The 25,334-nt window shown below is 47.0% G+C and overlaps 4 protein-coding genes across 6 annotated transcripts in view; 2 read left to right on the top strand and 2 right to left on the bottom strand.

Annotated features, from left to right (window-relative positions):
- The window catches only part of LOC120952452 (heterogeneous nuclear ribonucleoprotein 27C), a 214,784-nt gene that overhangs the window by 86,461 nt on the left and 102,989 nt on the right, over nucleotides 1-25,334 (bottom strand). The gene's annotated exons all lie outside the window — the stretch shown is intronic.
- The window catches only part of LOC120949596 (nephrin-like), an 85,599-nt gene that overhangs the window by 21,483 nt on the left and 38,782 nt on the right, over nucleotides 1-25,334 (bottom strand). For all 3 annotated transcript variants that reach the window (XM_040366993.2, XM_040366994.2, XM_049606606.1), the window contains exons 3-6: nucleotides 12,508-12,649; nucleotides 6,296-6,442; nucleotides 1,113-1,174; nucleotides 502-746 (exon numbers count right to left, since the gene is read on the bottom strand). In XM_040366993.2, coding sequence (XP_040222927.2) covers nucleotides 502-746; nucleotides 1,113-1,174; nucleotides 6,296-6,442; nucleotides 12,508-12,649 — 596 coding nt within the window. The remainder of the gene's footprint in view (nucleotides 1-501; nucleotides 747-1,112; nucleotides 1,175-6,295; nucleotides 6,443-12,507; nucleotides 12,650-25,334) is intronic.
- Nucleotides 17,460-19,354, top strand: LOC120949597 (prostasin-like). The gene is made up of 3 exons (XM_040366995.2): nucleotides 17,460-17,724; nucleotides 17,803-18,706; nucleotides 18,777-19,354. Exons 1-3 carry the CDS (start codon nucleotides 17,487-17,489, stop codon nucleotides 19,348-19,350), a joined length of 1,716 nt encoding a protein of 571 aa, XP_040222929.2. The 5' UTR covers nucleotides 17,460-17,486; the 3' UTR covers nucleotides 19,351-19,354.
- On the top strand, nucleotides 19,536-21,684 carry LOC120949598 (prostasin-like). The gene is made up of 3 exons (XM_040366996.2): nucleotides 19,536-19,802; nucleotides 20,106-20,994; nucleotides 21,064-21,684. The coding sequence occupies exons 1-3, from the start codon at nucleotides 19,556-19,558 to the stop codon at nucleotides 21,614-21,616; spliced, it is 1,689 nt and encodes a 562-aa protein (XP_040222930.2). The 5' UTR covers nucleotides 19,536-19,555; the 3' UTR covers nucleotides 21,617-21,684.

Here is a 25,334-nt window from a genome sequence, read left to right as displayed (position 1 = left end):
CCGTCATCGTCATTGAATAGCATCAAAAAACGGGGCAGAGAAAAAGCACAGCCCAACGAACAGAGAACATTTCGCAAATTGATACAATTCACTTAGTGACATTCACACTCTCTCCTCCCCCCGGGGATGATGATAGTGCTCCGTAACAGTGCTACTAAACACGATCAATCATCTCCTTGGACACGCCAAAGGACGAACGCTGGCGCACTTGTCAAACGTTGGCAGGCGGTAACTTTAAGTCACCGACCTAACAAGATTTCATCGCCCCGCAGTAGAGGAGGCAGGGAATGGAGTGTGGGAAAAACGAAACCCCCCACTGGTGGACAGACAAAAAAAAGCTTCCCGCATCCCTGTGTGCACACAGGATATGACACAGGATCGTATTAGCATAATGCGGGAATAAACCCGCCTGCCCTAAAGAAAGTCTCGGGCGGGGAAGAAGCAAAAAAGCACACAAACACATACCCATCCGGCCCATCACACAACGTTGACACAACTTACCGAGTGTAGATCGTGGCGTGACAGCTTCTCCAGATAGAGGACGTTCTTAACCGTACCGTCCGGCAGCACGAGGTACGAATCGTCCAGCAGGGCATGCTCCCGCCACCAGGTTACCTTCGGGGCCGGCTGGCCACCGCTCGAGATGCAGGTCATATTAATGTCCGCATTCTCCCGGTACGGTCCGACGACGTTGTTCAGCACGGCCGCCCCCTGCTCGTCCAGGATGGTAATCTTCGCCGGCGGTACTGTTGGGATGGTGCAGGGATGAGAGAGAGAGTGTGAGAGATTGGATGGAAATTGTGTCACAAGCACTGACGGTTTGTACAGATAGGTGGAGAAAGAAAGCGAGCGGCAGCACGAGATAACCTGCCGATAACCCGCTAACGCACACGTGAAGCGAGAAGTAGGGAAATAGTGGGGTACGCGTTATCTTTCTAGAAGATATGTGCTGAGCTTCTTTTCTTGTGACTTTTGGAGGAAAAGCTCAAGAAACACAATTTCCGGCCATCTTGCTTGGTGGTGGTGGTGGTGGTGATGGTGATGATGGCACAATGGGACATGGGACGTTCCCTACTTCTCGCTTTGGGGCGCTTGGGTGGTACGATACTTACCAAGAACATCCAGCTGGATCCGACAGTTTTTCGTGGGCGATTTGTGAAAATCCACCCGACATCTGGATCGTGGGTCGTTGTTTAGGGGTTTATTTTTGCATGTTTAAAGAATGGAAAGCAGATTAAGAGAAAAAAAAACATTTTGTTTAGTAGTGACAAGGATCATGGCAATACATAGTATTGCTTGTATGCTTGGATTCATGAATGGATAGGAGCTTTTTAATTTATCTCAGCAATGTTTTATCAAAGGGTCTTCGTTTAATTTCAATTTATCTGGCAAATAATATCTTAAAATCATTATAGAAAGTATCTTTGTAATTTCTATAATAGAACCAACTTAAGCAAAACATGTCCATTACCCGACACTTCCCTTTAGCTCTCATATTTCGAAACGGATTAGTTCCACAATATGCCACCGTGTGCTGACTTGTAAACAATTTCCCATGCGCGCCCTGTAGATATACCTTCAATATGCTTGTTCCCTTTCGGAACTAAATCTTCATCGGATGATCTTTTGCGCCCTTTTCCCCTTAAGTTTCCATTTCCTTCCACGAAGTCTTGCTCTTTGTTGTCGTTTCTCTGACTAGAAAGGATATTTGTAATTGATTCAAAATTTATAACTCTTTCTGTTTTGTTGTTTTTTTGTGTGCACCCTTTTTTTTTCTTTCGACTCCACTCTCTTATCGGAACCATTATCGATGGGGGCTTTTTTGCTGCTGTTGTTGTTGCTTTTATTGTTTTTCAACGACTTACAGGCATCCCTTCCGGGGGGTTTTTTGCTGCTCGTTTTTGCAATGCTTCGGCGATGTACAGTAACGTGTAGCGGGCAGGGACTCGGAACATAAGCTCGGAATGCTTGAGAAGGACAAGCGACGGCGAACAAGCGGCTCCATGTTTGTGCCTTTTCGAACGATCGAATAAAAAACACAGCCAGTTTGCTTCGCCTTCGGCTCGTCCTTCGTGGTCGGCAGGATGCATCCCTTTTTTTTGTGTTGCCATGTCCTTCGTGAAAGCAAGCCCACTTCCTTTGGTCGTTGGGGATGGAAGATGTTTTGCCAAATGTGCCCACCAACGCCAACGCGTCGGCTGCTCCATTCCCGGGGTTTGCTTGTTAGGGATCAATTTGAGCGCTTCCTTTCGATTTCGATGTACGATTGAGCTTTGTGTTTTGTTTCGGGGAAGGCTATTAAATGCAAAGAAATCCCAGAAAAAAGGCTCCCAAAGCAAGCAAGTGTCTTTTTTTCTCTCTCCTGATGCTTTCCGTTGTTCCTCTACTGTTGGATCATTTTTGCATTTTATTGTGAAAGTTTCGCATTCTTTTCTGTTCGTTGTATTAACAAATATCCCCGGTTCCTGGCCCGCAAAGCGGAGCTCTGCCATAGCCACTAGCCATTTTCTCCCAGCGAACGAGTTGTTGCGACCGTCATCTTGCGTTGTTCGTTTTCCTACCATCATGTTTGCAGCGTGTTTCAGTTTCGGTTGTTGTCGCAAGCGCTCTCGATTCGATTTCTAGCCTTTCTAGCGACGGAAATTGGATTTGAATATTTGCATCCGGTAGTTGGAAGCGACGCTGTGATACAGGCAAAAACAAAAAAAAAAGAAAGAAGCCAAACTAGAGAGGAAATGTCGCACCAAGGACACACTCGTGGCAGTGGTGAATTTAAACGAATGTCAATCCATCGCCAGGAACGGGGACCTTCCCGACAATGTGGGATGCCAGTGTTGGCAAGTTGATGGCAAATAGACAGGGAGACATAGAAACATACACTTGACAACAACAAGTGGGCTAGGGGGGAAGATTTGAATGATAGTATACTTTCCGGGGATCCCGGATAGAAGGAGTTTGAAGTGCGACAGGGCAGACCCAAGAAAATGGGACCGATAAGTGGTCAAAGTGGATATTGACAGGATTCGTTCGGGCTGGTTAACGTTGCCATTGGGTACTACTTGGGCACAGCGCATCAAAGGGATACATTTCGATGAAAACAGGCGAGAGGTAGGGATGATATTGTACCAGGAATGGGAATAGTAATAACTCTGCCTATTTATGGCAATATTTTATCCATAATCCTCCAGTATCACTCTAGTAGGCCGAGAATAAATTCCAGAAAATGTTGAAGCGCATTTGAATGTAATAAAAAAGTAATAACAATCACTTGACAATGTCAATTGCGTACAGTCTCGAAGAGCTGCTGTGCGAAATGTCAACAAGAGTCTGGCAGCATTAAACATTTGAGACCATGCTTTAAACATAAATACGCAAACAATAGTACAATATGTTTCTTTGGCATGGCATGCAATTAATTGTACAGGAGTCGCTGCGAAACGCCCTGCACCGGCTTCTTGCGTGTTTCGCAATCATTTCGCTTAGAAGCCAATGTCATGTAGCAACCAATTCAACCAAATCGACCCACGAGTAGTAGTAGTCGCCCATGCAAGATAAGTAAAATGGGTAAAGCCCCCGGGGCCCGCGCCTTATGACCTTCAAGCAATTTGGCGCCCAATTTTCGGGACATAATCGTGCTTGAAACGTACAAGAGCGCATAGAATATTCAATGCCGGCGAAACCAAACGCACTAACACTTGTGTGTGGCTGTGTATGTTTTTTTTTAAATTTATTTCAAGTGTTCAAAAAAAGACCGAATATCAAAAACATTACCACATACACGCCCGTACCACTGTTAATTGCAATAATTCTTTTCGTCGGCTCCACAGCTCCACAGCTATAGGTGTGCTGCGGGTGGCATAACACTCAGGCGTGAATGCGTAAACTCGTAAAATCTTATGAAACGCCACCATATTTGTTCTGTTCTTCACATAACTTTCTGCACATCCCTTTCCTTCTTCCCGCTTCTCAAACTGCACCAATATTTGACTCTCGTACTCTGGGCACAACGATTTGGTACACCTGCACCCAGATACAGGGTAACAGGGAGGGGGCGCCAGGGCCGTGGGTTGAAGGTGCGCCAGTGCCATATTATGTTGGCAGCCCTACAGGCCGTGCTTTGCAGCAAAACGATGTGCCGGCATAGTTTAGTGTTATGGTGGATCAAGTTGCCGAGCCCCGACAATCGATTCGACGAAGGAGCAGACGGAAACCTCTTTCGCCCCTTAAGTTCGAAAAGCTTTCGAATTGCGTTGGAAATAGCACACGAACCGCTTCGGGGCCAAGTGGTTCAATGTTGGCTTCTTTTCTGGTCCTTTTTTCCACCCCCCGGCTTGGGATTGCCTTCCAAGCAATCCAAAATCGAGGAAGGGAGGCAGGAGGGGAGTTTAAGAGGTTAAGATGGTTACGGTTCGATTGCAATGTTTCCCGAAATGTTAGCTCGATTGCTGGGGAGTTGCCGCCCCATCGAGAGGTCAGCAAAATACGCACCGGACCAAAAACCTGAACCCATTGATTCAATCACATCGCTTTTGCTTCCCTTCTCCCCCCCCCCCTCCCTCAACGCAAAAGCAATGGCTTTTCTACAAAATTTCAGATTTCGCTTCGGTAGTCGGTTTTTCTTTCTTTGTTGTTGCTGTTCCCGGTTGCGAAATTTTTCGGAATCCGGAAACGAAAAGTTTTGCCAAAGGGGTTGTTTGCTGAATAAAGAATGTTGGCCATAACACGAAACACGCTATCATTGCACGTCGTTGAGTTCTTTTTTCCCATTCCAATTTCGCTCCATTCCGATCCAAGTTTTCTCTCTCTCCACTCTCCGATGAGGCGCCGGCATTGCATGCAGCCCACTGATTTGGTGGCAAACATTTGCTAAGATGCTGAATATTTTAGCTGCCAGCATTGATAAGTGGATTGCGACAGGGGCTGTAGAAGGGGTGCCGCACGGAGAAAGCCACTTTGGCCCACAGTTAACGGTTACGATGCGTTTCGAGCGTTGAAATAAACACGAGCAGCATTCGGCGGAAAAATGATCCTTACGGTGTAGCAGAAAGTAGCATCCATGAGTTTGAGAATGCTTTTTAGGAAAACAAAAAAGGCCCACTCCAAAGCCCTGCGCCATCGTTTGAAGCAATTGGAGCTTAATAGTGGTACAGGATAATACACTCTTCGCTGACGATGGCTTCTTAGCTCTAGGCGAACGTATAAGCAGGTAACGTTCCGTATGGGAAGGGAAACGACTGTAGCGACAGTAGTCGTTTGGCGTAAAATAAACAGTTAAGCTTTTTGGGCAAATGAGACTAGCGAGGATATGCTTAAGGAATTTAACGCCTAGAACGGGGATAGCAATGTGTTACTTTAAATAATTGGCCTGTTTTCTTACAGTGCACACCATCCAAGAAGCACTCTATGCTTATGTGAAATGTCAGCGTATAAGGGTTCGGTTTTGTTGGAAGCGTACCGTACAGCTGTTTTAAAGATTGCAGGTCAAATCTTGAGTACTTCTGCAACCATTCACACGAACAACATTTGAAATGATTGAAGTACTTTCAGTATTTACACCAAAGCGTTTTTCCGATTGAATTACTACGGTATGGTTTAAGAAAATGTGGAAAAATTGCATCAAAATACAAGCTTTTATTACAACCAACAGTAGGACGAAATGAAGAGAGTTCCAATCCACCGTTCAGTAGCAAAGGACCTCGCCAAAGCTTCAACAAAACCTTCGTTCTGAGAACCATTTTTACCACCGACCAAAATCTGCTGCCAATGCAGATCCCAACTCCAGGGAGTAGCCGGTAGCCACTTCTCTACCAACGATTTGTACCTGATTGATATTATGGCTTATTTTATGGTTTTGATAAATTTCGTTCCAATTGCACCATAATGGCGCTACATTCTGCGCTCGCTTAGTTCGCTGCCGGTGGATGTTGGCCCGCACTCAGCAGGGAAAGGATAATGTTGCGCTTTCTTGATTCCATTTTATGCTGAAGAAGCTCGATACTGCTGCTGACGGAACTGCTGAGAGGCACTGCGAAGTTGTGTGCGTTTATAACTTCCCCCCCCCCCCCCCCCCGCTCTCACGTGCCGGCAGTGTGCATTTGGTCCGGTTTACCGAACGTTTGCAAAATCCTAGCTTAGGACTTTTGCCCTCCCCCGCTGGTGCTTGCATCAACTGAACAGTTTCGTAATATTTTCGACGGCCACGGTGTTGCTAGCCCTGCAGGAACTTCTCACGACTCAAACCCGAAGAAAGAAACGCTAGATGGGAGGAAGAAAAAAACCGTTGCACAACACCTACCTGTACAGACCGGCATCCTCCTGCTTGACGCCCTTGATGCGCAGGGCCGGTGGGTTGGTGTCGTAGTAGAAGTACGCCTTCGATTTGAGCACCGCCTCGTCCGACCAGTGGATCGCCTGCTGAAGGCTCTTGCCCCGTGCATCGAAGCTGGAAAGGTAAATCGAAAAGAAAAGACACATGAAATAGAACACATTGCGGAGAACAGTGTGCGAAGGGAAACTAAAAGCGAATTCCCAGCTGCGATGAAGCGATCGCACTTGAATAGCAGCAGCAGCAAGCGATAGGCCGCAAACGTACGAGGTACCGGCGTACGTGTTTGTGCGGACGCGAGCTGACTTCGATGACTTCCACGAGCCAACGATACGTCCGGTAGGTCCTCCCGGACCTGGGTAGCTTGGGTTTGGGAAATAAGCTGTCGAAACGTGTTGAACTGCGAACGAGTGAACGAATGTGGCAACGTACTGCGCTTGACAGGGCCTGCTGGTGGGACAAACGGAAAGGACGGGAGGGAAAATGGTGATGCCCGGTGGTGGAAAGCCTGCGGTTGGACTTGCGGGACCAATAAAATCCAAGTGTTGATCACTTACGTAAACATCGGGAATTGATAGCGAAGGGTAATTTTCCGAGACGCTGCCGGCTAATGAAAGTGACAAACCCGGGAGGAGGGTTTGTGTAAACCCCGTTCGACCAGGCGGACTTGTGGGGGGGGGACCCGGGGGTTGGACGGAGAATGTGTGTTTGCAGTGAATGTGGTCCATTAGGCGCGGTGATGGGTTAGCACCACCACCAAGGACCTGGTGTGGCAGGGTATCGTAAAAGAAGTTCTTATTTCTTTTTTTTTTCTCTCTTCTGCTTGCCATCAGCCTTACTTATTCGGGCACTCCGGCACTCCGATAAGATAAGCCTGGGAGGTCGTAGGGTATCGAACTTTTGGGCAAAGTTCTTGGCAGAAGGAGCGGCAAAAGAAAAAGAAGCACCGGAGTAGCACGTGAGCAAGTTTGAATGAGTGGATCAGCCAACTCGAATGGTGGCGATTTGATCACACCCCACATGCCGATGTTGCCGAAAGTTGGGAAGTGGAACTCACCCAGATTAGTTGTGCTGGTGTTTGTTTGCTCGGTCGATTTGATGTGTTATTGACTGCCGTTTCGCAGCAGTCTCGCAAGGAAGGAGTTATGTGCTGTATTATGGTAAGATGTGTGTGTGGCAATAAAATCTATCCTTGGATGGAAGACTTGGTATCACAACATTTATTAAAGGAAAGGTGAATGCGGGCGAATGATCATAGCCTTAAAGGGGTTCTTTTCAGTAATTCTTGATGTGACTTGTAAGGTGAACTGAGCACGAGTTCCATCAAAATGAGCCAAGCATTAAACTGCATACCTCAATGTTCGTTAAGCGGCAACTCGTTAGCGCTAGATCGTGTATGAATCGTATGATCCAGCTTTATTTTTAGCATCCTCTACACAATACGTTTACCCTGCTTCGAGGGAAGAGTTGAAACCGCTTCAAAACAATAATTTCCGGTAGTTTGACTTTGTTCCAGTCGCCTCGAATGCCCGTACCTTGGCATAGAAGCTACTGGCGTACTCGTGTGTTCGTACGGTGTGCGCTTGTTTGCGCACACATTCATGCCGCTCTTCATCAATGCTGTTTGTCTTTTGTGGCTTGTGTACACACACACACAAATAGGGCCAAAGCGGGTGTTCTGAGCGTATGCGGAGGGGCAATAGCATTGTAAGCAAAGGGGCAAAGGACTGATGCGAAGTGATCGATTGATGAGGGAAGTTTACAAATATCATTCACCTGGCTGCATAAACATTGAACGGGTTGGTAGGACGCCGTGTCGAAGGGCGAGAAGGCATGGTACGGGAGGGGCATACGCTTACGCGTGCTTAGCTTAGGTTGGAAGGGTAGTTCACGTTCGATGAGACAAATGAAGAGCAGAGAAGTGGCACTGGGTGGAATAATCTACGCAAGCAGCGCATGGGAAGCAGATTTTAAGCTCCTAATAGACACTTCTGGCTCGGGGCGGGTAATTTACTAATGGAAATCAATCAATAAATCGAATTAAATTCCCTTCCACGCTCAGCTAGCAAGGAGTGGACTAAATTGTAGCGCAGGAACACATTTGTTGAAATATTTTAATTTTCATCGCTGTATATGTTATTTTATTTTAAATAGAATTTTAATAGTGGGAAACATAAAAATGGTATTATTTATCATAAAAAAGTCATTCTTTTTTTCAACTGAACCATTAAATTGAAAGCACTTAACATTGACGAAGTGCTGGATGTGTGCTCAACCATCGAAAGGATTGCGGATGTTTGAGGCAAGAGAAAAGCGATTAAAAGCGACAGCAAATAATCCTACTTTACTAATAAAACCTTCCGTAAATGAAATCTCCCGGATGCTGACAAACCCGTCCGGGTCAGAAAATCGAACAAACCCGTCCCGGGACCCGATTGATTGCAGCACACATCAAACAGAGGAAACACCAAACACAAACACCTCCCCATGAACAGTATCCTCCCGAGAGGTTTCGTAACAGTGATACATTAGCTCAAGTTTCGAGTAGCCGATAGATGACTTTTGACAATCGGATGGCTCAAGCGATGGCTCATTCCCCCTTGCGGTGACATCACACCTGGCATCCCCGATGGGAGTGTGTATGAACCCAATAGAGAGAAAGAGAGAAAGAGAAAGAAAAAAGGCAAACATAATGTTTAAAAAAGAATTAGAAAAACGTCTAAAGCTGATAATCCGATTAAAACAGATGTCGTACAGAATGCCATCGAAACGTGCCCGAGATGAGGATGAAGCGAGTCCCACACTCAGCCGCGCCGGGCGGGGATTTTTGGCTTCCGTGTGGCTTTCCTTTTTTTTTTTTGTTTCGTTCGATAATGTCCGGTGGTGCTTATTTTCGGCCAGGCATGCCGGTACAGTTTTTAATAGCGTGTTGGAGGGCTGGCTACTTGGTTCTCTTTTTTTATTGTTGCTCTTTGAATTCCCATCATTTCAATCAAAATCGATCGCGACACATTTGGTGCGGGTGTGGGGCGTTCACATGCAAACACAATCGTACGTACGTGCCGGGAACGGTTTTAGATCAGTGGGTTAATCCGCTTCGGTATGGTAGGAATGGAATTAAAATGAAGTGAAGTGGGGTGTGTGACTTTTTTCTGTTATAGCCTGAAAGGGTAACACGAAATGTTCATCAAAAAGCACGTGGCATGAGGGTTTGTTATTTTTCGGATCGCGTTTTACAATGTCATCAAAATCATTCAGCCCGTGAGATGAAATACCAGCTGCAGTTGTTTGAAATTACCAAACAAAAAAGGTAGGTGGGTTGCAGAATCAACTAAAATACAGAAATAAACCATGCTGTGGGAGAAGAGCGCACCGGCACTTTTAATTAAATTTTGCATTAACACATCCCTCAAAGGTTGCTGCGTAGGTGATCGGTTAAATAGGTACAGGGTTAATGAGAAACCGGTGGGTTCTAATACGTATTTGATTTCTACCTTAGCCCCATCCTGGTTCGGCGAATGGAATGGCAACTAATGTCCTCGAGCATCAAATCTCTTCAATAGTTGACAGTGGGTGTGCGATAAGAACCTGGCGGGGCAAAAGTCATATTTCTAAATATATCTTTTCAACCCGCACACAACTACACCGACTGAAGCGAGTTAACGACCTACGACGACGACGCAGTTTAACACTTTAACACGCTCCATGATATCGCTCCTTCCAGTAAGACCGTTGGCAAAAGGATAGGGAAGTAGGCGAAAGCTCCAAACGATTGGACGGAATATTCAACGAGCATATGCTATTTGCTCTGCAAACACAGAGCACCTTCCTTCTGCTACAACCCTTGTCGCCCCGGACAGTGCTTCTTCGAGTGGAGTTTGTTTGAACTGGGATTTTTATCACGGCTTATGCGGCTGCGGCGGGTTCCGCATGGTGGCAAAGGACGCAACGAACAGCTCATATATTGACTTCGAACGCTGACGGATAGATTAGAATATGACTTTTTCGCCTTTTCAGCCTACACGGGCCATGTGTGTGTGTGGTGTGTGCTCCGTGTGTGGGAGTCATGTTCTGCCACCGATAAGGCCCCGATAGTACATCATCGTTCGGTTTTCGGTTTGCTCAGGTGGCCGGAAGGACCGCTTCCACGCACACAAAAAAAGAGAGAGAGAAACAAATAAACGCCACTACAGGGCACTGCGCCCAAGCAGCGGTCCCGGGGAAAAGTCGTTAAGAAAGATTTAATAAAATCTCTACCATAAAATGGTAACGCTCCTGACGGTGGGCTCCCACCAGGTATCGGTGCGCCCACCCCCATCCCCGGTCTGTAAGATTGATTTTAAGATGCTGTTGCCGAACGCGCCCATCATTAGCATTTAACGTTCCCGCGACAGTTTTATGGCCGGGCGCGCTTGTACCGAAGGGCGCGAATGTCATGTCCGGGACCGCCGGCCGCTGATTTATGGTCAGTTAAGCAAGCGTAACGATGGCACGCTGCCCGCTACCGGTGTCCGGCATGTCGTCGGTATGCTGTTTTTACAAGCTGCAAGCCTGGCAAGTCGAGCATGCCAGAATTAATGAGCATTTTCAGCGGTACTATCAAAACGTCCCAATCGAGAGCACGGCTCGCGTGACATATCAAGATCCACTGCCAATCAACTGCCAACCAGTGCGCGGCCAAGCCAGTGCGCCAAAAATGGATCACTGGCTTGCCGGATGCTCACCGGAATGGACACAAATGTCTCACCATTTTGCAAAGCAGCGATGCGTAAGTGAATTATTTAAAATCAACAGTAATCTACATACTGACAAAATGTCAACAATGGATAATACTCTGTGCACAGTCAGCGCGTGATGGGCGGGCGGGACTGTGGTGCTTGATCATTTTATTCGATTACGATAACGACCCAAACGGTTTGTCCGACCGTTTGCTGACGGTTTGTCCACGGTTGCGTGTGTCTTGTGTGTCCATCCCTTCAAAAACAGGGCGAAGAAGCAATCCTTGTTTGTACACGCTCGGGCTTGGGCTTGCTTGCAGTCGCCATCCTGCAAACCTCTCCACTGCATTAGCATGCCGATGTTTATCGTTTGTGATTGCTCTTTGGAGCAGATTACCGGCGTAAGGCTGACGGCGAAATGGGAAAGGAGCTTTTTCGCGCAAATCGAATCGCAACGTCCGGGAGGGTGCAAACCCAGACCAATGCAAACAGCTCCGTCCGTACAGTTTCGGCACGCGTGCATACCCTCCCGGATGCTTGTATCGTTCGCTTCGCTTCTAATTTTGTCACATCCCGCCCGGCGTGCCCGGCCGGAGGTTGTAACGGTTTCAGTTTAATTTATTTACACTGCTCTCGAGAACTGTCACCAGTCTCCGGGCTGCGCAGCGGTGCAGCAGGTCCTGTTTGACAGTTTGCAGTGCGGATCGGATCGTAGCAAGCGCGTTATTTGCTTATACTTTGGCAAAGCTTCTGTTGGCGCGTGTGCCGATCCGTGCTTGCGCGGCTTGTGCTCAAAGTGAAAATCCGTTTTAAGTGAAACCCCGGGAAGAGTTTGCTTCGGATGCAGCCGGAGAAGGAGTGCTGCTCTTAAGGACTTTTGTACGCTACAAGTGTTTGTCTGGGAAGAAAAAGCAGTGAATGGAAATTTGTTTGCAAACCGTCTCTCAGCTGCCTGTGGTGTGGTACTCGCAGGTTGGTACGTAAGCTACTGTGCAAGGGTGTATTGCTTAAAAAAGGCCGAAGAAAAGACACTTTACTTTCTGATCGGAGACACGCTGGAATCAAGTGACTGGATAAACAAGGCACGTGAAGGACAAATGTTGACGAGCACAACGTTTGTTGCCCCCTTCTGCCAATTGTACGTTCTTCGACAAAAAAAAAAGATTGTTTGCCAAGGTGAAAGTGAAAGCAGCTTATTTGAAGAGCCAGTTAGTTAGGATCACTTGTAAGTGCATTGTAAAATTATCACCACATTCGTAACTCGTTGCAGTCTGCTCCAATTTCCAGTCCATTTGCGGTGGTTGGAAAGGTTGATTAGACGATGATTGCCCCCAGCATTGTCCAGTTCGTTCAGCACAATGTACTTTCCATGACAAGCTAAAGCGACACAGACGTCTCAGGCGCGCCCTTTGCCGATGTGACCCCCTTGTCCCCCTTGTGGTAAGTGGAGTGGAAGCTACTTACGAGTAGATTGGCTTCGTGTTGCCCTCCTTGTACCAGATGACCAGGTAGACCTTGTCCGTCATCATGGCCATGGTCGTTGGCAGTAGATCGCACGGTAAGGACACATCCAGCCCGACCGCCGTTTGGACGTCTATTAGTGGACCTGCGAAGAGAAATCGAAGGGGGGAAGGGGGAGAGAGAAATGGGTATGAGAGATAAATGGTAAGAACAATGGGAAATATTACAATTTGGGTTTAATTTAGCATGCTAAAAGCATTGAACGCAGGCCAATTGCTCGGCATAATAGCGGTTTTGTGCACCGTTTGAGCCATTGTTTTGGAGAAGGACGAGCTTATGGATATGCTTATGATACGCTGTCCAGGTCGGGTCGGGACGGTTCGGAAAGGCATCTTTTTGCCTTTTTGGTCATTAAATGATGACTTTGTAGTTTGAATTGGTTATAAAGGAGGTTAAGATAGTAGAAAAAGGGTTCGATTATGTTGCTCGTTTGAAACGTATTGGAGAGGGTTACTCTAAAAACTTCATCCATATGGCATACACCTTCTTCTTCTTGTTTGGCTCAACAACCGTTGTCGGTCAAGTCCTGCCTTTACCTCTTGTGGGTTTGGCTTTCAGTGACTAATTGATTTCCCCCCATAGCAGGATAGTCAATCCTACGTATGGCGGCACGGTCTATTTGGGGCTTGAACCCATGACGGGCATGTTGTTAAGTCGTACGAGTTGACGACTGTACTACGAGACCGGCCTACACCTTAACGAATGTTATAACTTGCCACAAAACTCGACCAAACATCAATCGTTCTAAACGTCAGGCTCTTGCTCTCTTGCTCTCCATTGGGAAGGGATTTTCTTGAGGTCTACCAGCTGGTGAAAGAACGCTTAAGCACGCCGGCGACGGAAGTAACGAGCACCAGAACGAAAAAAAAGCAATCGGTAATTCCTGCGGTCGGGGTAACGTCTTCATCGTACACAAGTCAGCTCGTCAGAGCAATTCCCATAATCCCCTGCTAATCCACACCGACAGAAGACGATCTTCCCGGGCGGAGCACGATGACCCCAAGCCGAGCTGCCACAACCCTCCTGGTAAGTGGTGTGTGCTGTATCACTATCCACTTCCGAGCATCGGTCCTATGCTATTCGGTGCTATATTTCTTCTCGCGCCCGTGTGTGTGTGTGTAATCGTTTCGCCTGACACAGTTTCGTTGCATAGAAAGAAGAAAACCATCTCCTGCCCCTTTGGAGTAACATTTTTTTCCCCGCCTGCTCCACATTCTAAGTGACGCCAGATTTTTCTTTCACCAGATGAGTGACAGCTCTGCTGCAGCAGGAAAGGTGCCAAAGCACTTATCTTTCGTACGCGTACGTGAGCACGGGTGTGTTGGGCGGCGCGTGCTAAACCATCGTAAAGATGCTCGTTTGCCTGCCCGTTATTGTGCGGGTGACTGTCGAAGCTGTGGCCGACAGTGGCTAAGGTTGATGTTAGTTTGAAAAATGTGTGCAATGCTGTGATGGAAAATTGAAATGTTACACCGTTTCCGACAGCGACTCGTGACTCGTCGAAAGGTGTGCTATTTTTTTATTACTTATTTTTTATCATTAGAGTGATGGCTCAGCATTGTAACGCTGGCGCCATGATGATGCATGGCCCCAAAAACCATCATCGCAATTGCTTCGCTTCAGTGCCATGAGAAAGCAGAGCATGACAGTAGCTCCAGGCGTCTAGGTGATTGCGTGTCGGAGCACTCTTCTTTACCTTTAATCTTCTTGAAATGCTCTTGCATCTGCTGGTGTTCTTTACTTGTCTCTGATTTGCTATTGTTTTCGCGAAAAAAAGACTAAGCCCCGTAATAGTGTAGAAAGCCATCCGGATGATGATGCCATGTTTTACGCCATAAAAGTGCGATGATGCATCTGTTTTTACAATTTTACAAAATTTGAAAGCGTACTGTAGGAATCGCTGTTTTTCATGGCAATAGTTTATCTGAATCTGTCGAATAAAAAAACAAGCGCAAACAACAATCATCTTAAGAGCTGAAAGATCTTCGCGGAAATTGTTTGCCTATCATTTCCTTCGACAGCTAGCAAACCTCGGCTTAATTCTGTTCCTTTTGTTGACGGGGAACCATTTTTATGTCATGTCACCAATTTCATGCCGACGAGGAAACTTTAAACTGCAGTCCTGCCGTCGCCGAAAGCACTGAGAAGGATATGCAGCACACCCGGCGTCAATTTCCGGTTTGTTGATTTTTCACTTGTGCCCTGCTGACCGAGTTTCCGACATCGTGGAGCGTCTTGGGGAGGCGTCTTGACAAACCTTGTTTGCTTTTCGTGGCGGCGCTCGACTTGCAGCCTGAGTACGCTTGCACGGACACAGAACGCAACTCTGTGTACCGAGAAACCGGTGCTGCTTACTGTACCGAGAAAAGCGTTCATAACGACGACAGACGAAGGACATCATCATTTCGTTTCAAGTAAAACGGAACAGCATGAAGCTGGTGCCGAGTTTCGTTCAAAGTAAGACAGTCAATTTCCTAGACATGGTGACTACCCGGGGTTTCCGATACGGGGTTTCCTCAACTCATTTCTTTCACCTTTCGTTCACCTAGCCGGTAAGCGAGTTGTCAAGAAACGATACCTCGATCGTCGGGCGGCCTATCGCAGGTCGGATGGTTTGCTCTTTGCTGGCAGCAAATAAACTTGCTGCCGCCGTCCGCGTTAGGACAGGGCTGAGTGGTTCCAGCTGGATACAGCCTGCCAGTCCGCTACAATGGCACTCTCTATCGATTGCATCCAAATGTTTTACGTCGCAAGAGGGGAGCCATTCTTTTAGCTTGCCTCTTGCTCATTTAATCGCAGTGCCTCTTGCTGCCCCATCGCTTTGTATAAGTTTTTGAAGCAACTTTTGTACGATGTTCTTCTCTCTCTCTCTCTCTCTCTCTCTCTCTCTCTCTCATTGAAGGACAGCTATGCGAGGAGGCACCTTGAGCGGCAGGGTGAAGGACACTTCATGCCCCCTACACAGCGGATGGTTCCTCCCATTGCTGGCAGGCAGCTCCAGATGTCTTTACTTAACGCTGAGTAAAAATCGATACACTGCAGGTGTAAGAAAAGACGGGCATAGTGAACTCAAGCGATACATAATGCCTGCACGTTCCACACTTAGAAAACGTGAGCAAAAAAATAAAAAACATGATGCCGGAGGAAATTATGTGAAGAAGCGGACCCCGGCTCGAATTTCTAACGCGTGCGGCACACGATTGCGTTTCACCACTCCAGACAGACAACACTGGGCGGCAACGCCACGGGAGCAGCATTCCCTTACACTTCGCTGGGCACTCCGAAACAGTCATCGGGAACCTGCCGATCGGACCGGCGGACGCACACCGTGGCGTGACGGCGTGAAGTGTGCCCGGAAGGGGGGAGATAAATTACGTCATATTTCAACGCCTTGCGCACTGCCACGGGACGGGACGGGCACGGGTCAGTAAATGGAGCAAGCAACGGGGGAAACAACGGGAAAGTCAAAGCACAAATATTGAAGATTTCCCTCGGGAAAATGGGCGAGCGAGCGAGTGAGGTGTTTTTTTAGAGTTTTTCTTTTCTTTTTTCTTCTTTTACCACGGCGCACGGTGTGAGTTTTTTGTTTGGTTTTCGGTCGGTAGGAACGCAGGCCCGTAAGTGGCAAACAAATGAACTGCCACCGTGGGTGGCAGAGGATGGGAGGAACGGTGTTGTGCGTGCCCCATGGGGACGGTGCACGGTGCTCGATGAAGAAATTTTCCGAAAGCACACTCAGCCCCGTGGACGGAAATGGACCAATCGGAGGGACGTGCGCCACGTGCGGCCATGCTTCCAACGGCCGGAAGTGGAAGGCGCAAACGATGAATCCGTTCGAGGGAAGGGAATGCGAAAAGAGACACACCCTAAACGTAACAGCAAGGGAGAGAGAGGGAGATAGGGGGGGGGGGGGGGGGGGGGGGTAGCAAGATATGGAGTGGAGGGGGCAAACTTTTCCACCCAAGCGACGACGTTTGGACGTGAAGGTTTTCACGGTTAATTGAAATATTTCCTTTCCATCTTCCTTTTGCCAGTTTTTTTTATCACACGTTAGCGGGAACCGAAATCGACACGTTCTATTCAGTTGCGAAGCTGAAGGGAGAAATGACAATGGAGTGTGGTGCGTTTCGGTAAAGCGGAACCACGCGCCCTTGCCACTTGAATTGTGGCGGTGACGATTTATTGATTTAAGGCAATGTAATGGTGCAACCGAACCGATCATTTCCTTTTGTGGTCTTCTTTTACCTCCACCTTTTCACAATGCGGCTGGAATGGGCAGTCTGGGAGGCAGGAGAACTCTGTCGCGGTCTGTCTAATGCGGCTTCTACTTTGGCAGCGGTAAGAAAGTTTCTTTGGTGGTTTTGAACACATTCGGTGGGCAAAGGCGCGTGATCGCTATGAATGACAAATTTCATCAAAGATCATCAATTAATCACTGGTACGGGCAGTCCGTGACGTCCAGACTAGAAGGCACCAACAGAGACCATCATAACGTTGGCAGCCCGATGCCGGAAGCGATGCGTTTCACCTCCATCCACCACCACCGCAAGGTCATTAATATCCTAAAAGGAGAGCTATTTTTGACCTCCCAGAACAGAACCGAAGGAAAGGGCACTTGGTGTGTCACGATGGACAAGTTTGACAAACGATGGGATGTTTCTTGTAAGTTTCGGCAAATGTCGATTTTTTGGAAAATCATTTTGATGTCCAGATTGGGTTATGCTGTTATAAGTTTTGACAAATTATGATATTTGCAATGATTATTGTAGGCCCGCAAAGTAACCGCGTGTTGAAGCGTTGTAATCATCTTCATATTCAAACAGGTTTAACATAAACCGGTCCTTTCAAAACACGTCTTGTTCCCGCCTTGCGGACCTTGGTCTGTGCGATAAACCAGCTCAGTTCCGAACACGACACGAGCGATGCTGGAGTGTCGTTTTGTTTTGCCTCTGGCATTGTTGCTGACGATCAGTTTGCTATCAGCTGAAGCGATTCAGCACTGTGGCATGCGTAAGGTGAAACGTGTGAATTTAATTCTTGGTGGACGGAATGCAACGGCCGGTAAATGGCCCTGGCACGCAACGCTAATGCATCGGACGGGAGACGCAAAAAAGCTCGCTTGTGGAGGAAACGTCATCGATAAGCATACAATTTTAACCGGTAGTACTCATCTGCAAGCGATGAAATTACTCTTCATTGTAAATAATCTTTGCATTTTTTTTTTACTTTTCATCAAAGCGGCTCATTGTTTGTACGATCGGCATAAATTGATCGCGCTAGATCGCTTGGTGGTAATTTTGGGACGGACTGAGCTGTCCGTTGAAGAACCGTGGAGTCACTCCTATGTGCCGGAGCGCCTCATCCTACACCCAGGCTACAAGCAGGCCAACGTGAAGGACGACATTGCGATGGTAAAGCTAGCGAGCGAGATCACGATGAGTGACTACATCTTCCCGGTATGCCTGTGGCCGCGGGGTCTCGGTCACGAGGACATCACCGGTCGCAAAGGGTTTGTGGTTGGGTACGGATTGAACGATGCCGGTAGCACATCGAACCACCTGCTAGATGTGGAGGTGCCCGTCGTCGATCGCTGGACCTGTTTGGAGAGCAACCGAGGTACGCTCAGTTCCCAGCTGGCCTCGACGATGCTGTGTGCCGGGGCACGGGACGGTGTGGGCCCCTGTAATGGTGATAGTGGCGGTGGAATGTTCTTCAGGGCAGGTAATGAGTGGCATATTCGAGGCATTGTCTCTTTCGCTCCCAATCTGGACGGTACCGACAAGTGTGATCCAAAGCAGTACGCGATCTACACGGACGTGGCCAAGTATTTGGATTGGATTGCGAACGAACTGGGCAATGTGACGCAAGGCACCACATCCGAAAGTATGGCAAATTCGACCGATTTTCGAGAGGGTCAGACGTGGCTCACGGTCAATCGGGACGGATGTGGCTTGGAAGCACCCGTGTACACGAATTTACGACACAGCGCCAGTGCTTTTGTTGCACCTTGGGTGGCGAAAATCGAATACGTAGGTGAAGAACGGGCGGGGCGTGACAATGAGTGTCAAGCATATCTGATTACCGAATGGCATCTCCTAACACTAGCCTCATGCGTTGCAGACGTGGATCAGAACGAGCAGGAGTAAGTTGTCATATCTGTTTGTACATTTCCGCTTGTCCACTTGCCTATATTATATGCTTTGTACTTGCAGACTCTACGTGCGGTTGGGTAAATTTAGCATTCCAGGCTTACCCAAACCCCAGATCCGGTACGTGGAGCAGATCATTATTCACGAGCGGTTCAAAAAATCCAACAATGCCAACGATGTGGCGCTGCTGAAGCTGCGTAAAAAAGCAAACGTTGACGAGGGATTCGTAAACTCGATCTGTTTGGCACCGGCAATGTTTGAGGGGAATGATTGGATTACGTATGAACTGGAAGGAAAAAATAAGAATACTACACGCTCAGCTTATTCCATTTTAACACGGTTCGATACAGAGGCTTGCAGAGAGGAGTATGCGCAACTAGGGAGGTACCTACCGTCAGACGACAGTTTTGTATGTTTCGGACAACTATACCAATACCATCCTTTACCGTTGACGCATATCACTGTGCCGGGCCGTGTGACGATATATTGGCGCGAAAAGATATACCTGTTGGGTTTAGTTTCCAGCTTTCTGCCCATCCCTTCAACAGTGGGAGACCCTGAAACAAGCTTCCAATACCTTACCGTTACAAATGTAAGTTTCTACCGAAGTTGGATAGAAGATCATATTTTGTTTTGACGAAGTGAGTTGTGGATAACATACATAACATAACCAGATTCGTCTTCAAAAATCATATCGCTCAAACTGGTTTTTAGCCTTACTCGAGCGGACTAAAGAATGACTGCTAAAGGGGTTCCGAAAACTGGTTTCCAAATAAACGATGTTACAGCATAGGGGATTCGTTTTATTTCGGCATAATCAATAGCGTTTGCGACTGGTTAACATGAAGGTGTCATGTGGGTTAGGTGCTTTGGTGGCTTTAGCAGTTTTAGGTTCCACTATCGCATCAGTTAACGGTTTGCGTCGAGGCTGTGGTGTGTGCAAAGTGCATTACAACAATCTCATACTTGGTGGACAGAAAGCACCTGCTGGGAAATGGCCTTGGCATGCAATCATAGTGCATCGGGCGGGAGATACCGTGCAGGCCGTTTGCGGAGGTTCAATTATCGATAAGTACACTATTCTGACTGGTAAGTGTTGGGAGCTGAATTCGCCTTTCTGAGAGCTGAATTCTTATTATTCTTCTTCTATGGCTTAACAACCGTTGCCGGGCAAGGCCTGCCTGTACCACTTGTGGGGTCGGGGTTTCAGTGACTTATGGATTACCCCCCATAGTAGGATAGTCAGTCCTACGTATGACGGCACGGTTCGTTTGGAGCTTGAACCCATGACGACGGGCATGTTGTTAAGTCGTACGAGTTGACGACTGTACCACGAGACCGGCGTCTGAGAGTGTTATACTACAACCGTTATTTATGTTTTTTTCCTTGTAGCGGCTCATTGTCTCTACACCACCCACGGAGTGATTGCGCGAAACAGGCTACAGGTGTACGTTGGCCGAACACAACTATCCGTCATAGACGACCGGAGTAGATCGTACTCAGCCGAGCGGTTCATTGTTCATACTGGCTACAGTCAGCTGCACGTGCGGGATGATATTGCGCTGATTAAAGTGACGAAAGAAATCGACATGAGTGGCTTCATTCAGCCGGTGTGTTTGTGGCCGTCGGAACCAATTTCCGGCACGGATATTGTTGGACGGCGTGGTGCTGTCGTTGGGTTTGGATTAACCGATGTCGATAAGCCGTCCGATGTTATGCTGGACGCGGAAGTACCGGTCGTAGATCTGTGGAGCTGTTTGGAAAGCAACCGTGGCGCGTTCGGGACGCATCTTGCCCGCACAATGCTCTGTGCCGGTGGACGAGATGGTGTTGGGCCATGCAATGGTGACAGTGGGGGAGGATTGTTCCTTGAGATTGGAGGCGTGTGGTACGTCCGTGGCATTGTGTCATTTGCTCCCAACTTGGACGGTGTCCCGAAGTGTGATTCTACCCAGTACACGGTGTTCACGGATGTGGCAAAGTATTTAGACTGGATAGTGGAGGCTGACGGGAATGGTACTCTGGTGAGTGCGTTGCGAATAACAAATAAACCAGTCGCTGCACAGAGCATGATAAACTCCGCTGAGTGTGGTAAAGAATCGGCACAGATTGTCCGCGAGCGAACGGAGACAAACAGTTTCATCTTTCCTTGGGCTACGACGATCGAGTTTGTCGGTATCGACTACAGGCGACAGAATGAGTGCCTTGCCTATTTGATTACCGAGTGGCATCTACTAACATCGGCCACGTGCGTACAAGAAGTGCAGGAAAACGAGCAAGAGTAAGTGACTACAGAGATGCAACGCCATCGCTACCGTGATATAATGTAACCGATTCCTTTTAATTTTAGGATTTTTGTACGACTTGGAGGCTTTAACAGTTCAGAACTGCCGAAACAACAGATCCGTTACGTGGAGAAAGTGATCGTGCACAGCAAATACAGTAAACAGGGTTATCAGAATGACTTAGCTATCTTAAAACTACGTAAAAAGGCCATCATATACGATGGCACTGTGAATCCAATATGCTTACCGCATGGACCTCATATTCAAAATGATACGGTACTGTCCTTATTTGGAAGAAAAAAGTTCTTCACAAACCTAGAAAATTGGAGGATTCGTGTAGTGGACAATGAGTTTTGTCACAAGAAGGTTGTTCTTCCTACAAAAGAGGCATTTTCAATAGATGATGGCAGTGTTATTTGTGCGCAATTAGTGGAGCCTGAAAAGAATCGCAATGCCCTAACAAGGCTTCCAGCGCTACTGGACAAGAGTAAAGAGGGCGGTGCAAACTTACTGATAGGTTTTCTGTTAGACGAGTCTGTGGATTTTTCGAACAACGAAACGTTCCTAGAGCTAGTAAATGTGGGTCATTATTATGATTGGATAGTTCAGAATTTGTAACAATAACAATACAGGGTATTAGTGCCGGATATGATTAAAACAGAGTTAACGTGTTTTCCAGCATAGCATTTAATTTGTATTTTCTTAAAACAAAATGTTGCTCCCAATTACCTGCGCAATCAACTTCAAGTTGAATCGATCAGAAATTAATACAGTGACCGAACCGTACCACAACAAGACGGCATACGGCATTGAGTGTAGTTTTACCGCTCACAGTTGTTATCATGATTAATTGCTCTAATTTCGATCTACCCGGTAGCTTTTGAGTAGGAATACTACCCTTCCTTCAATGCCTTTTTGCTGCATAATTAATGACAATATCGAACAAATAACACACATGCACTTGCCCGAAGTTGCAGGGGTTTGATAACACTGTGCACACACATATGCCCGCCGTTGATAGGAATATTTGCTCCGCAAACGCTGGAAGGCCTCCCGGCGATGGATCACTTAATTAAGGAAAATATGATTGTAGCGCCCCTCTCCAATTATGGCCCGAGTGGATCGACACGTCATGCATACACAAGGGGTCCTCCACCGTTCCTCCAGCGCTCGGCAAATATATCCAGTGCCTCTCAAAACTCAAAACGTTTGGAAATGAAATTTGCCATCATAGTACTCCTCCGCGCCAATTATTGATTCGGAAGATGATTGTTGATTACCGAGCGGCCTCGTGCACTCCCAGACACACACAGCCACACACACACACACACACACACACGTGTATGAGAAGAGGCTTTCATGCGTGTTGTCTCGATGCACTTGAAATCACCGCGCACGGTGCGGCATCGAGATGAGCGCTTGAAAGTGTGCTCATCCGTGCGCGTAAGTGACGCCGCGAACGCGTTTGTTGTTTTAAAGTTGTTTCCTGGATTGCTCATTTTTTTTTGCTATCCCACTCGCATACTTGAACGCCAGACACGATTCAACAAGCGCACGGCCAAATTGATGTCGTTTATGCTATCCAGTTATGTTAACACGTGGTAGATAAATTGAACGAAACAGCATTTTTTTTTTACCGAATCGCTTTGAATAACAGCCACCATTTGTTTGTAGATATTCTTCTATTACCGCCTCGCGTGAACGTTTTTCCGTCCACTTATGTGCGCATAAATCCCGGGACCGTATCCGACCCGGTTGACGTTGAAGTTGGCGGGGTACCGCATTCAAACGGGCAGAATCGATAAAAGGGAAAACACATTGAATTGTGCTCAAAATAATCGGGGCGCACCTGGTGCTGCCAAACGACGGGGTGGTGCATCTTCTCCCCATTGCGATCCGTCAAAAAGTGCATCCCATTCCAACTGTCAGTGCAACAGTTTGTGTGGTACGGGTTGGAGTGGCAGTAGTAGTAGTAGTAGTAGTAGCACTAGCAGCCAAGGGAACCACCATCACCCCATCGCCAGCAGCAGCTAGCTGTTATTTATTTTATTGATTTATTATTCTCCGGTTCCGGTACTGACCTACATAGTGCTGCTGTTGTGCCTTTCAAACACATACATAACACGTGAAAGGAAGCATGTGTTTGTTGAGCCAGCGACACACAAGTGCATTATGCTACATGCTGTCTGCCAATGTCTGTCTGTCTGTCCGTTTTGCACCTGGGATGGGTGCTCAGATCGGTATTGGAATGCAACTCGACCACCCTTTTTATGCTGTTTGTGCTGGGTGCGGACGACTATTGAATTGGCAGCGAAATTTGCTGTGTGCTGCTAGAGCATTGTGTCCCTTTTTTATTTTTGTTCGGCGGTGATGCTTTCATTCGTACAGCAGTATCTTAAAAAAAAATGGACTTTTATTGACATAATGCGCTGGTGCATTGAGGGCAGCGTAACCGCGTGCTTGAGATTAATCGACTGGGCGTGTAATGATTGTTGAGCGTAGTGCTGTCGTATTTGGGCTGATTTAATTTCAACAGCTTGTATTTCACCATCCACTTTTGCACGACGTGCATGGATGAATGGAACAACAAAAATGTACCAATGAAGGCTTGTTTTTATTGAATTTTGTTGAGTTACCTTCAAAAAAGGAGAGCAAAAACCACCGGAAGAGTATTAAATAAAATTAAATAAATCCAACAGTGCAATACCGGTTTGCTCTTCAGCAATCCAAAGCAACCTCTTTCACGGCCGCATACTCGTTACGTTTGGTTTGAGATTCATTTTGCGATTAAGATAAAACATGAATATCGTTTAAAAGTTGTGTGTACTTCGGCTATCTGATGTTTGCATAAGAGCTTTGCAATAATCTAAATGCAAGACCTGTCCGTACTGGAATTTCGCTTTATAAGTTTAAACTGTCTCGGAAGCTTTCTCGAATAATTTCGGAAAGGAATATAGATACATCTAGATGATACGATAATATGTAAAAAAACATAATGCTCAGAAAAGCACTCAAAACGTGTGTTCAAACAACGAAAGCCTGAATCTGACTTGTAATGCAAAATAGAGCTGGGATTTGGATGCGGATAAGAGCACCGATACGAATCTTGATACAGGTCTACCTAGGTAAAGGTACGATTTTCCAGTAAAAAAATGCTCTCCCCATCCAGTGTACTATACTGTTCGTGTTTGGCCTAATTTAACGTACTCAAACCAACCCGCTCCCTGCAAAGCTCATGTGCTAGAAACAATCAGAGCTGCCTCTTTGTTGTGGTTTTGATACATTAAGAAATCTGCATACTGTGCCGGACGGTGGTGGTGTTTATTCAAGCAACGAACAGCATTCCACTGCAAACGGTACTTCTTCTTGCTACACAAGCAGAACCATTTGCGACCATTGAATAATCGATGAATATGCTTTGCCAAAATTATTCACCAGTGCCAAAGAAAAACACACACAGGAGACTATTATTAGCATATTACTGGCTGCCCCTTTTGCGCTTGCCGGGTTGAAGAAGCACCGTGCCTACCTTCTGCCGCAGATAAGCATTTGGCCCCGGAACGCAAGCAGCTCAGTAAGTTGTTTCCTGCAGCAACTGTAAGGGAATTGTTGTTTGTTTGTGATTGGTTGAGATGGGGCAGAAAAAAGAATTTTCCACCCTAGGACCAGTTCCCTTGGGATCGTATCAATTCGGATTTGAAAGGGGGATTGGTAAAGCTAAGAACACGAAAAGGATGAAAGATTTTCCCCTACGTTGTGATAGTGGTAGTGTTGGTGATGGTAGGTGGTTTCTTGGAAAGGATGTGAGCTTTTTCTCGTTCGTTTTTATCTTCTACGGTGGTTTTGTGGTTGTTCTGTGTGCAAAGGAAAGCTGCCGAATGGACGCACTCGTATGTTGTACGCTAGCACCATTGTATCTGCCGTTAGCGCAGGTACGATACGGGCCCCGGGTTCGGAGGTGTCGGTCGTGGTGGGAAGCAGACGGATGGTGACACTGGCGGGGAAGGGGTGCGAGGGTCACAGGTATTTGAATTGGAAATGAGGTATTAATGTTTTTCTATGCTAATGCAAGGAAAACATGTGGAAAGTTATCACAATATGGTGTGCCCCGTACGGATGACACATTCATGCTGCGTGTGTGGAGGTGGGAAGATGGCAAAGGAAGCTTTGTTTTCGGTAGTTTTCCCTTTGCCTTGGCGGTGCGGTGGAAGAGCGTTGTTCGTTTTTTGGGACTTTGTTCCGCGCAGGGTAGCGTATCAAGTGGAGCTGACAAAATCGATTGCAAAGCATCTTATTGAAACGGGGTTTCTATTTTTAGTGCGTTGAGCTTTTCGAA

The sequence above is a fragment of the Anopheles coluzzii genome, chromosome 2 (genome assembly GCF_943734685.1).
Source record: "Anopheles coluzzii chromosome 2, AcolN3, whole genome shotgun sequence".
In the NCBI taxonomy this organism is placed as follows: Eukaryota; Metazoa; Arthropoda; class Insecta; order Diptera; family Culicidae; genus Anopheles; species Anopheles coluzzii.
The sequence above is the reverse complement of the archived record's forward strand: the minus strand, read 5'-3'. Positions and strand labels throughout refer to the sequence as shown.

Coding starts and splice junctions, on each gene's coding strand:
- LOC120949598 (XM_040366996.2), top strand. CDS start 19,556: ATGAAGGTGTCATGTGGGTTAGGTGCTTTGGTGGCTTTAGCAGTTTTA. Junction 19,803..20,105: donor TAAGTACACTATTCTGACTG/GTAAGTGTTGGG, acceptor TTTTCCTTGTAG/CGGCTCATTGTCTCTACACC. Junction 20,995..21,063: donor GTGCAGGAAAACGAGCAAGA/GTAAGTGACTAC, acceptor TTTTAATTTTAG/GATTTTTGTACGACTTGGAG.
- LOC120949597 (XM_040366995.2), top strand. CDS start 17,487: ATGCTGGAGTGTCGTTTTGTTTTGCCTCTGGCATTGTTGCTGACGATC. Junction 17,725..17,802: donor TAAGCATACAATTTTAACCG/GTAGTACTCATC, acceptor TTTTCATCAAAG/CGGCTCATTGTTTGTACGAT. Junction 18,707..18,776: donor GTGGATCAGAACGAGCAGGA/GTAAGTTGTCAT, acceptor TTGTACTTGCAG/ACTCTACGTGCGGTTGGGTA.